Consider the following 13,612-nt stretch of genomic DNA (forward strand, 5'->3'; position numbering starts at 1 on the left):
TTTGTATTGAAGTCAAATCACTCAAAAAAACGCTCATTTTCTAAATGTTTAACTACTCCCACTTCATAACTTCAATATAAATAAATACACAGGCTTGTATAATTTTCTAACTATTTTTGCAGCTCCAGCACTGAAGGCTGTCCACTGAAGGGCAAAGGCTCTTCCTATTTTCATTATTTCCATTTGTAGCTCTTTAGATGTACTGTAATTCTGATTATTTCGTGTGTGTATGTATATATGTGTGTATATATAGATTGTGTATATACATACAATCTATTGATTTAAAAAATTTATTTGATCTGTATCTTTTAACACCTCATCTAGGGATAACTTACACAATGCACAGTAAAATCTAGACATTTTTCTAAAATGTTGAACTCTAGACTATCTCCTTAGCATTACACAGATGTTGTCTATACAAAAACCCAATAATGTTCTAATGTAAATATTTCTCACTGAAACCATTTTTTTCTCAAACATCAACTTAAAATTTGATACAGTATTTCAGATGATTTTCCTTCAAAAGAAAACTTTATTATCAAAGTCTTGTATTTTACATTTTAAATAGACTATTAAAACTCATATGAAATAGATGAAGTTTCATGAATAGTGACTAATGTTACTTTCTTGTTTTATAAGTTTAGCAAAATGCTGTTTTCTTATTTCACCATAAGTTTTCAATGGCAACAATAGGTTATACTGATACATATTTATGCCCTTATGTATTTCGTGGTTGAAAATGCTCAATTATTTTTAACTAAAAAGCAGGTACTGTTAAAAATTCTGGTGATACATTCTAAATGTTTTTGTTTTATTAACACTGATAAAACTGTAGTTTTTAGATTTTAAATGCTTCTTTATGTGAAACTGACTCTACATGTCTTATTAATAACAACACACTTTCCTTACTTGAGCCATGAACTTGAACAAAACATGATTGCTACATAATTAAATATGTAAATTTTTAGCACTTTCAAATTTTAATGATACAATTTTTGAGCACCATTCGCACCTGACAATATGGCACTAGCAATAATAAGGCAGTCATATTTTTTCTTGAAATAATCAAGCTGTTTTCCATTCCATAAATACAAATTATTTATTTTGAATTCACTGTTGCACAGTATCAGAAGATGTTCCAAGCTGCAGTTCATTATTAATATCATTTCTTCTTTGTTCCCCTGCAGATTCAGAAGATTCATGTTTATGATGTTTAAAAGGAATGTTAAGAAATGTATTAAAACTTTGTCATCTCTCCATTTTTGGTGTTCTATTTAGTATTTTATTATAAATTATTAAATTTATAAATATCAAAACTCTGTACAGTATGACTAATTACATAAAAATTATGCACAAAAATAAAACCAAAGTAATTACTAATTATACAAGAGCACATTAACAATAAAACCAAAGTAAAAACTATTTAGATATAGTAACTGCTACATAATCCATTGATGATGATAAACTGGTAATTCTTCCAAAGTACAACAGATCCTATTCTACTCATTTTATGAACTGGTAGAAACCATTTCAATATTTTAATAACCAGTATCACCATATTGGTTTATTTTGGCTAAATATCAACCCTGGATATTAGTCTTAGTTCCTTAATATTAGCTTGAAATGTATTTTATGAAATACACAGTTAACATATTTTATTGCATTTTCTCAAATCTGCACATTTTATAGAGTAAATAATCTCAATTTATGCCCAAATTTTGAAAAACTGTAAACTGACTTTGGGTGGTAAACACACAATACAACGTATAGATGATTTATTATAAAATTGTACACTTGAAACCTACATAATTTTACTAACCAATGTCACCTCAATAAATTTTAAAAATCTGTTTTAAATGTAAAACAAAAAATTCATCCAGAATGACGTAATTTGAAAACAGAGCAAGTGATTTGTAAATTCTGTTTACTGCTAAATGGCCACCAAGGTCACTTTAATAAACAAAATGTTTGTCATTTTTTTTCATATCCGGATTAATTTTTAATTCAAAGTCTTTAGTAAACAAATTCTTCTGGAATGCTTACTTATATACTAAGATAATATGTGGGCACTCTTCAAGTTCACTTAAAACTAGCTAGTGTTAGAGCAAAACATGGCAGTTAGGAATTAAGAATCTCCAAGTTTCTGTCTTTCTTTCTTATGGACCATGAAACCGCACCTGTACCTTAGCATCAAGCCTTGTATACAACAAATACTTTATAATTAGTGATAGGTGGCTTTATGAACAATTCTTTAAAATACCAATTCCCAAAGCACATATGGAATTAACATATTTAAGAAGCAAAGGGTATTTAATATTTTTTGATGGTACTATTTTTAGTCTATGCTTTTCCATTAAATTTTATTTGAGTCATCTGAACAAATTTCAAGTGGCCAAAATTACACTAGGCCAGATAATACAACTATCAACTGTTTCCACGACACAAATCTTGCCCAACAGAATATATACTGTTCTTAAAATAAAGACCTCATTAAGAGGACTAAGAAGATTAAATTATAGGTCAAAATTAACTTCAGAAATCTAAAAAAAAAAAAAAAAATTAATAACAGGAAGAGGGAATTGTATTCCCCTAAAAGGGCCATTCAGAGAGAAGCGAAGTCATGAATAATAAGAGGCACTGGTTCTAGCTTGCTCACATTTGATAGATACATGTAAGAGATAGCCCCAAATATTAAGTAATGCTCTAGGTAAACAGTTGGTAGGTCCAATTATTACAGGGGAAAAAATCCAAACGGTAATAAAGCTAGTAGGCGACACTGACCCCATCACACACCACTCTATTGTGAAGTTGTGATGGGCTACCAAGAATAGTATGAGAAAATTCTCTCCCTAACCTGTTAAGCCTGTAAAATAAATAAACCAAGAAAAAGTCTCTGAATACAAATTCTCTATGACGGAGAATAAATTCTATAAAAATTTCCTACTATCCTACTATATATTTTTATCATCAGGAATCTATAGATTGCCCTGTAGTTAAAATGACAGGAACTGAATATGATATATAAAAGACGCTATCTTTACATGAAGCCTTCCAATTTCCTTAGCATTTTCTTTTTAAAAATTTTAAACTATTTTTGCTCCACAGATTAAGATTAAAAATAAATGATAAAACTTGATTAAACAAAACAAAACAACTCTTCACATACCTGGCAAATCTGATGACATGCTTGATATTGGCGTGTGGTGGAATGGTACTGAGTAGTCTGTTAAGGAAGGCGGAATAGCAGCAGGACCAACCGAAGTCACACTGGGCACCCTTACAGAAGATGGCTGATACATGAGAACCCTGTTTTAAATAGCATGGGAAATTACAAACAATCTGGCTGTTAGTTCACAGGAGAGAAGGGCTGCACTACCGGGTATTCTCAGTCCTAAGTTCACTAAGTCTCAACACAACTATCTGGCAGCTACTCACTCTCCTCTCCTCTTTCATTAACAATCTTCATTTTATCGTGAATGCATGCTGGCTCAGCAGCAGCTGTGATGTAAGAGCAAGTCAGCATTGAAACATAATGTACGGTACCAGTGCTGGAGTTAATACATAAGATGTTCATTCACAAATAGAAATGCACTTTACATATGCTTTTACTAATGTATGTGTAACGTGTAGATATTAAGTTTTATCTATACAGAAATTTTGAAATAAAATAGAGGACTCCTAAGAATTTAATTTAAATCAGGGCACCTTTATGAGTGAAGCTACTTACTATAGTTCAACCAGAATTTGTTCCACTCTAACTTGAATTGTGTTAATTATTAGCGCTCTTATCTGGGAATCACCTGAGCAAAGACAGCCAATCCTAAAGTCAGCCAACCTGATGATGACAGGCAGCAATCAGAAGTTAGAATAAGATGACTACTCAGGATTTAAGATATAATCTCCAGAAACGAAAACACTGGCTACCATGATACCATCTACTTTTCTAAGAGGGTGTATGACTTTGAAATTAGCTATTCATTTTACTAAAACTAAACAAATTAAACATATTTAAGAAAAACTTTATAATTGGTGTTATATATACACGCTATACATAATTATAACTTTATAATTTTAAGGAACAGTATAATTAATCATAATTTTGAAAAAGTTCAGGAATAAGAGAGACGATTTTGGATTCTTCCTATTTAAGCTTCATTTTGTCTTAGCCCAGGGTAAACAACTAGAACTCACAAGAAAAACACCTTGGACATACACAAGGAACTAAGCAATATTACAGTCCTGGGCCTGATGGAGGCCATCTTTTTGTCCAACATCTCAGTGAGGCTGCAGTGGTTAAGAGCTGCTCTCTGAGCTTGAGATGTCACCCAAAGATGACAAGAAGATAGGTGCCAGAAAGTCGGCCAAGAAGGACAAAGACCCAGTGAACAAGTCTGGGGGCAAGGCCAAAAAGAAGTAGTAGTTCAGAAGCAAAGTTCAGGACAAGCACAATAACGCAGTCTTATTTAACAAAGCCACATACAACAAAGTCTGTAAAGGAGGTTCCCAACTGTAAACTTATAACCCCAGCTGTTGCTCTGGGAGACTGAAGGTTTGTAGTTCCCTGGCCAGGGCAGCCCTTCAGGAGCCCCTCAGTGAAGGACTTACTAAATAAACGGGTTTCCAAACACAGAGCTCAAGTGATTTACACCAGAAACACCAAGAGTGGAGATGCCCCAGATGCATAAACAGGTCCCACCAACTGCACATTTTGAAAAATAAAACTTTATTAAATAAAGGGGGGTGGGGGAGGCTGGGGACACGGGGACATTATGTTAGCATCCCAAAGCGCTGCCAGGAAACTACTGTAAGCTTAATGAGAGGCACGGAATTCTGTAGCTGGAAGGGACAATTACAAAGATGAAGAAAGTAAAACTGACAGAAACTTCCAGTAGGACCATGGTCACAAAGCTAGATTGAGATGACAACTAGGACCTCTAGATGTCCTTTCCCTTGGCTAAAACACTTTATTGCTCAGATTATTAAATACTAGTAACAATATATGATGACACAGTTGTATGACTCTTCATACTCTAAACAACTGACAAAACCACTTCATAACTTCAATTTAGATCTCAAACCACTTACATAATCACAACCTATTTAGACATTGGAATCTTTCTAAAACTAGTTTATATTATGACACGAGGATCTTATCCAGCTGTTATTCTGTAGTATGTCAAAAATATAAAAGTCACGGTAAATGCAAAATGAAATCAGCTTGAGAGTCTATACAGCTGCGTTGGCAACAGAGTAATCGCAGAACAATGAATAAACAGCATAGGTCAGAGTTCAGAAATCTTAAAAACAGATTCATTTAGGAGGCATAGGAAATAGAATATGCTTGATACTGTAACGCAAACCTAGTACTTAAAAAAAATTTTCCAGAGGTAGATGAAGATGGAAGGAAGTCATCTTCCAAAGAGCAGCCTGCTCAACTTAGAATCAGAACATTTCTTAGCCTCCAGTATGACCCGGAGATCGAACACAACAAGCAGGAGGTGAACAGTGTTGGAAAAGGCAGGCTCTGGAGGGGGAAAAGAGAAAACTGGGGATGAGATTTAATAAGTTATCTTTTTCTGGAGGTTTAAAAACAGCTGCCTTCTACAGGAATGCAAGTAGAACAGGAAATCACCAAAAGTATTTTCAAATTACCCATGACCCTCCTTCCCACACAGGAATGTGTATCAGAAATTGGGGGGAGCGGGGATAGGAGGTAAGAAGGAGAGACTCGGATGTTAGTGCTGAGGAGGGGGTTTAAAAAGTGGCTCTGATCATTCTGGCTGCCTCAGTATTAGCATCTTATTTTTTTAAACATTTAAAAGACAAGCTTTTAAAGACAAATATATACACATACATATATACGTACTCTCACACATACAATTTCTTTTATTTTAACAAGTTTCTACGTAAAAGTACATTTAATCGATCTAATTTTCCTCTGACACTGAAAGAAACTAAGAAAACGTTCAAGTTTACAAGAAAGAGAAAATGCCCACCTTCCCCGTCCCCCTTCTCTTCCTTTCATCTCTCACACTAGAGAGTTTCTTTCGTCTTAATCCTGACCATTCAACTTGGATCAGATTTATAGGAAACAACAGAAGTCACTTTCCTCCCCCACCCCTTTACTTACATCTGTAAAGGAGTCAGATCAATGTCCCAACATGCCATCTGTCACCATAATAACATCTAATTATTGCATATGTTCTAATCTCATCGCATGAAACTTTACTTTAAATGATTAACCTTCCTTGTTTCTTCAATATAAAATTGTTGACTGTCACAACATGTAAAATTGTCAAAAACTAGTGAAGGCAAAAATTATTAAATCAACATCTAAAACCTCAGCAAACATCTGAAAAACTATTTAGTGTAGGTTAATTTCTAGTACCTGAACTTTGCAACCATTAATACATACGACTTTATATAGAATGGGTGAAATTAGTCCTTTGTTAGGATTATCAAATCACATATGGTAGATTTTTATTTTAATCATAATCTTCATAAGGATCACATTCAAAAAGGTAACTGATTCTAATGCCTCTGCAAAACAAAAAAAATAGATGTATTTATAGATATAATACATCTAATACACAGAATAACAGGGACCATGGAGAAATGTAAATGGCTATGTCTGATGGAACTGTGAGTATAAAAATGTGATGCTATGAAGTAACAAAAATTCTTTAAAAGCTTTTAACATTTGTTACTGCCTCCTCGAAATACTGGGAAATAACACACACAGGCATATGTATACATTATGCATGCGTACATATATATTTTTAAATTTTATAGCTTTATCCATAATATCACACAGCACAAAGGTAAATTGCTGGAATGCTGCAAACAGAGAATATTAGTCTTTTAGACAGTGTACTGCATCACTGAATTCATCATAGTTGGCCCAGACTTAAATATCTAAAAATGGATTCATAATTCAATAACTTGAATTTTTATCCATAAGCCTGAAGTTCACTGTGTACTCCCGCCCACTTTGTGATCCTAAAAATATAAAAAAAGATTCAGTTTTGCTACGAATTCCTAATGATCTTTAATGCAGAGAAATACATTTTTTTCTCTATTCTTTGTTTCATGTCTTTAGAATACCTCCATATTAATGATAAAGCAATCATTCAATTTCCAGGGAATGGAGTAGGGGCATAATATTTAAAATTATCTTTTAATGTAGAAAAATATCAGAGGTTTTCTAAAAGCCTTAAATTAAGGTGCCAGTTTCTTCTAATAGCTATTACATGACTGCATTTAAGGACTACAGTAAGTATGCAACGAAAGAGGGTAGAAGGATTACCATTACAAAAAAAAAATGTTATCAGTGGTTATCTCTAGGCAGAATGCCTGTAACTTCTTGGTGTTCTGTAAAATTGTTTATAAATGTAATTTTTACTAAAACTACACCTCTTAAAAAGTAACTGCTGACATAATTTCTGTACTGTAACTTAAGTTTTCCTGGTTTCTCATTCTCTATTCTGATTTGCTTACTATCACCGAGCAAGAAGTCCTATGATAAACTTACACAACAAAGGAAAACCATAAAAGTTCTAGATGCTGAGCCACAAGATAGGATATGAAAAGAATGACCAGAAACAAAACCAAAAAAATGTAAGAGTTGGAGGGATTACAGATATGACATAACCATAGCATGAGTCTCCACTACGTAACTGGGACCGGTGGCATCCACCCTACCTTAACACAGAAAATGTGGGTTTAGCACAAAGCATCAACTTTCTTAGCATTCAGAAAGCTCCAGTGGAAAGTTTTTCCATGTATCTTTCCTCCAGTGGACTTTGATCTACCAAATGTTGCAACAAAGAATAAACTTAATCCAGTTATCAGTGGTTCCCTTTCAAGAGCTACCAGATAGCTATTACATGTTCTCTTCTGACTTAACAATTTAGTCCCTAGACCCATGCTAGTTTCCACTATTTACCACCCCGTTCCCCAACTCTGACTACACTCATCTGTTAATACCTTTCTTGATAATCAGCGCTGATAAAACGGTCTAAGAAGTGAAAGGCATCCAACCTAAAATTCAACCAAACTGGCATGTATGTGTACCCTGGACATTGTACTTCTTTTATCAATGCTGCCTAAGAACAAAGCAGCTTACATGGTGAACCCTTCAAATCATTAAGTGAATTCTGACATTTCAAAGGGCTTCTATCAGGAACGGCTATTACTTTATTGAATGCCTTTCCAGCACCTATTAAGATGACTATATAGTTGTCCATATGACAACATCCATTTTATCAATGTACTTCCTAATATGAAAGCACTCCTGGATAAACCCTACTTGGTGATAATGGATGCCATTTTAATATATAATTAAATGATTCCCTAAGATTGAATTCAGAATTTTCATTGATCGTCCTAATGTCAGCCTGTTTCATAAGGGTTTTTCTGTATGGCTGGTAATGTGTAAATCTAGTTTGGATACTAAGAGTTATGCTGACTTCATGGAATGAGCTGGGTAGCTGCAATTTATAGATACAATTTTCATGTGTTGCTGGTTTAATCACCAATTTCCACCTTATTATTTACAATGTGAGTTTCTGTTTTCTTTTTAACCTCGATGAGGAGCATTACATCTATCTCTATGACAGCTGACCACGGATGTGAACTAGCCACATTCCTCTGCATGTTGCTGTCATTTCAAGTTGTCACCCAAAGTACATGCCATTCCTCCAGTCTCGTGTCATCAAATACTGGTAAAAATGTGCTAAAGGACAGACAGACGGAAGACCTTTATGGCATGCCACCAAAGACACTCTCCAAGACTACACCATTTCACGAGTCAGCATCACTGTGCATGATCCGTCAACCTGGCATGAATATCTATCTGTAATACTGTGAAACCTGTGTTTTTCCAGATACTCTAAAGGAAAGGAAAACCTGGAGATACCACATGTAAACATTGATTCCCATGGTTTTCCACTCCAGTAAACATTTAGAAATTATATTTTCATTTTATCATTTAAATTCTACAAGTTCCAACCAACTTGTCTGAAAGGAATAATAAACGATCAGCATCCCAGAAAAAAACTCACTTGAAATACTTTTGTCATTTTCTGTTCTACCAAAAAAAATCTTATTTTGATTAAATGGGTAAAATACACACACACACACACACACACACACACACACACATACACACACACACACACCCTACTATAATGTATAAATAACATCTGCAAAGAGAAGTATTTTAACAGTGAAGAAGGCAGCACAAAAGGTTTAATTCTCCTGGTTTCAAAAGCACCTTTTAAAGAAAGAATGTCACAGAAGTGCACTGAGAGTATAATTCCATTTACATAAAATGTCTAGAATAGGCCAATTTATAGAGATGAAAAAAAGGTCTATGGTAGCCTCGATTTGGAATGTGAATGGGGATTAGCTGCAAATGAACATGAGAGAAGTTTACTGGGTATTGAAAATATTCTACAATTGAATTGTGATGACTGTACAATTCTATGAATTTACTAAAATCACTGATTTCTGCAACTGAATTCTTAAGCTGGGAAAAGTTTATGATAGATACGTAAATTATGCCCCAATAAAGCCATTAGAAAAAATGAGTGCACTGAGAGGACAAAAAGACAAGACAGGCACACCCAAGACTGAAATGATGTGTTCATGTGTTGTCAAGAGAACTCTGCTACTTTCTTTCAGGTTCTAAAATCTCTAGCTAAAAAGTACCTATTGGTAAATCCTCAAACCTGTCACTTACTATAGCTCAGAAATGGCTTCTGCCAGATGCATCATAAAGAATATATGCTAGAAGGCATTTAATTTGCCCATATTTTGCCCTGGAGAGGGTGAGAATGGAAGGCAATCAATCTTTACTGAAAAACTACCAGGTGTCTGACACTAGGGCTAAGCTCTTTCATTATCTTACTGAAACCTGAAAATAATCCCATGAGGTAGGCATTATTTAACCCCACTTTACAGAACAGAAAAAGAAGGCTCAAACAAGTTCAGTATTTCATCCAAGATCACAGGACGAGTAAGCAATGGTGTTAAAATTGGAATCCACATTGGTCAGGTTCCCAATTCCACACTCTATTACACCAGGCTTTCTCCTTTGGTCTGTGATACTAAATCGGTTTCAAGAAAATGACAGAAAGTATCAAATATGAAATACTTACAAGGAGAAGATTTCAACTCTCACTTCCCAAAGATGGGAATATTTTCTTTATCCGAATTTGCTTTCCTATAAACGAGCTCACTTGAAAATATTTCAGTTGAACAAAGGCGAATTAAAAGAGCCTTCTATGATTATGCAACTCTCAAACAGATATTTACAAACCTGTCCCAGTAACAGTTAGTTCCAAGTGTAATAAACAATAGTGAACTATAAATTAACAAACCCTTTGGTTGGGCTGCTTTGTGTTTCTGACATAAAGATGCACTTCCGTTTGGCAGGGGGATCTTCCTCTTCATCAGAAGAGCTTTCTATTGTTAAGTCAATAACATCCACTTTCTTCTTGCTTGCCTCATTGGCTACAGTCACTGAACAAGGCTTACTGAGGACACTTGAACCTGCATGTAGGGAACAGAGGGAAAAGAAAAAACTCAAAGGTGTGACATAAACTCTAGTTACAGGAGTCTTTACTGTGCATCATGTCCAGGAGAACACACAGCCAATAAAGCCACATACTCTGTCCCTCGGAAAGACAATTCTCTAACTCCAGACATCTGTATGTAAAATTACAACTAACCTGGGAAGACAGGGTGAACTCTATGCCTTGACAGAAGGTCAAAAGCCTCCTTGAGGCAGCAAGCTCTTGGTTATCTCCCCGGTACTGACACTGGATTCGTGTATACCCTTTGGCTCACGCTGTCTCCCCAGTTAAGCAGTCCTTTTACAGACAGATATCTGGAGTGAAGGGGCTGATCGCTAGCCAGGGACAAGAGTATGTGGCTTCACTGGCTGTGTATTCCCATAGACACATGGTAGTGTTCAGTCAGAATCAGATACTTCCATTCTAGAAAAGCAATGGTGCTCATGTATAGGCTCTTCACCATAAGCCAGAATTTAATAAAAATTTTCAACCTTGAAAAACCCCTAACTTCTCACTTAAGTGATTCAGACTTTTACAACTTTTCTTATCAATTATCTACTAATCACCTAGGTTCTCCTTTCTGCCCACTATGATAGTCTCATACACCATGTTAACTCACCATTTCATAGAAAGTATATTATGCTCTGTAGTCTATGTAGTAGAAAAAGAATGCTAGTTGATAATGAAAAAGCAGCAGCTAATTATCGACTAAATCACTATTTCTCTCAAAGATGAGGGAAACAAACCATAATTATTCTACCCATAGGTTCAGTAACAATCAAGGAGAATGACTAATATTGACATTAACCATTTACGTTTCCTCTCTGCTTTTTTGAACACCTATTATTCACTGTATTGTTAGAACATCAAAAATAGTCAACACAAAGCTCAAATGCAGTGAGAGGATTAGGTCAGATAAAAGGAAACTATTAAGCTCATCTATGAGTTTCAATTACTCAGGCTGCCCTTAGTTTTCCCACTCAATGTGGAAGGTGCAAGGAGGTGAAGGCTGAGTGTACATCCTAGGTAACCAAGGCAATGGTCAAATTCCTTCCCACAAAGAAATGGAAACAATCTGTTAACTTTTTTAATTAACCTGTGGTCACCTCCGCCTACCCTCCATTAATGGATGAGGTAGCCTCTCTAACCACACCTCCATATGGGGTTCCCCCAATGGGTACTCTAAAAACAATTCTGAAAGCTGTCCATAGAAATATCATTTATAATTTTTCATTTTGTAATAAACACCATATATTAAAACAATTTTAGATGATTGTTTCATTTACTTTACATATGAAAAATAAACTATGAAAAGGCTGATCATAAGATGGTATAAATTTAGCACATTTCTTAAAGAAAAAATAAAAATTATTTGGGGGAAATTACATATGTAATAGATGATCAAAAGATAAAGTTAGCAAACTGAGCTCCAAATGTAGTGCTCGTGGACAAAGTTAATGATAAAGATAACACTGCACGAATCTCACTGCTTCGCTCTCGGCTGCCATTCTGCACATACTTTCTATTTTTGTACAGGGTTGGCTGGACACTTTCATAGCTTCTTTCTTCGGTCTCATTGGACACCAAGAGCCATCTTCTTGGAATTTGATCTCATCCACATCAGAACAGTCATTGAGAATTTCCATAAAAAGCCTATAAATCAATTAAGCACATAAATGTAATCAATGGCTTTGTTCAAAGGTGAAATTTTAACAAAGAAATACATATTACCTTGGAGACAAAAGTAATGCTACCTGATTTCAGTTTGTTTTAGTATTTCAACATTTCACACTTTACAACTATTATACCTCTTTCCTCCTAAGTTTTAGGTCTTCAATGAGCAATATAAGAGGTAAGTGACTTATCGAGTCATCGAAAAAATTAGTGGTTAAACAGAAATAGACACCTGGAGCCTCCAAACTGAGACTGGCAGTAAAGAACCACCTTCAAACAGCACATAAAATAAACATAAGCAAACATGAAGGTTATTATACAAAAAATAAATTTATAAGCTTATTATCAAGGAAAAAAGGATCATAGGGTGGGGAAGGGAAGAAATAGGGATATAAAAGAAGTGTCGATAAATTTAAAATAACTCAGAGCATACAAATGATGTTCTATGGCGAAAATGAAATTTGAAATCATCAGAAAAATATCTAGAAAATCGCCAAATATTTGGAAACTAAACAAAACAAACCATGAGACAAAGAAAACATAATAACAGAAATCAGAAAGTATTTTGAACTAAATGAAAATGAAAATATAATTAAATTTGTGGAATGTAGCTAAAGCAGTACTTAGAGAAAAATTTCTAGCACTAATCTTCCTATATTAGAAAATAATTGAAATCAATAAGCTCAGCTTCTGTCTAAATGAAACTAGAAAATGAACAGCAAATTAAAGTGAAAATAAACAAAAAAAGAGAAATGACAAAAAATAACAAATGAAACAGAAAAAAAAAAAGAAATATCAATGAAATAAAAAAGCTGGTACTCTAAGGTCAATGAAATTGACAAACTTCCAGTCAGACTTAAGCTCACTCAAAAAGAATTAGATAACCTGAGGAGCCTACGCCTATTCAAGAAACTGAATTTATAGTTAACTTTACCACAAACAAAATTCCAGGGCCAAACATCTTCACTAGACAATTCTACCAAATATCTGAGGACACGTACATAACACCATCACTTCCCAACTTACTGTATAAGGCCAGTATTACTCTGATACTAAAGCCAAAGACATTATAAGAAAACAGACCAATATCTCTCATGAATTTAGCACAACAAATACAACAATAAATAACAAGGGTAAGAGGGCCGGCCGACTGGCGCAATGGTTAAAGAACTGGCTTGGGATGCCAGAGGGCCCCGGTTCGGATCCCACACATGAGGGCCAGTGACACTGCCCTCCACAGCTAAGATGCTGAACAACAGCTCAACCTGGAGCTGGGCTGCCGTGAGTCGCCGGCGACGGCATAGGCTGCAGTCCCTGTGGCAGTGGGTTGCCATGGGCTACCGTGTGTAGCCAGCAGCCAG

At 35.0% G+C, this 13,612-nt stretch overlaps 1 protein-coding gene and 1 pseudogene across 2 annotated transcripts in view; one reads left to right on the forward strand and one right to left on the reverse strand.

Moving 5' to 3' along the window:
- PIAS2 (protein inhibitor of activated STAT 2) overlaps nt 1-13,612 on the reverse strand; it is a 73,792-nt gene that overhangs the window by 4,878 nt on the left and 55,302 nt on the right. For both annotated transcript variants that reach the window (XM_019652721.1, XM_019652720.1), the window contains exons 10-12: nt 12,097-12,230; nt 10,383-10,554; nt 3,167-3,306 (exon numbers count right to left, since the gene is read on the reverse strand). In XM_019652721.1, the coding sequence (XP_019508266.1) occupies nt 3,167-3,306; nt 10,383-10,554; nt 12,097-12,230 (446 nt within the window). The remainder of the gene's footprint in view (nt 1-3,166; nt 3,307-10,382; nt 10,555-12,096; nt 12,231-13,612) is intronic.
- LOC109388211 (40S ribosomal protein S25 pseudogene) lies at nt 3,313-10,376 on the forward strand (annotated as a pseudogene).

This window comes from Hipposideros armiger, unplaced genomic scaffold, assembly GCF_001890085.2.
Source record: "Hipposideros armiger isolate ML-2016 unplaced genomic scaffold, ASM189008v1 scaffold_186, whole genome shotgun sequence".
Classification (NCBI taxonomy): domain Eukaryota; kingdom Metazoa; phylum Chordata; class Mammalia; order Chiroptera; family Hipposideridae; genus Hipposideros; species Hipposideros armiger.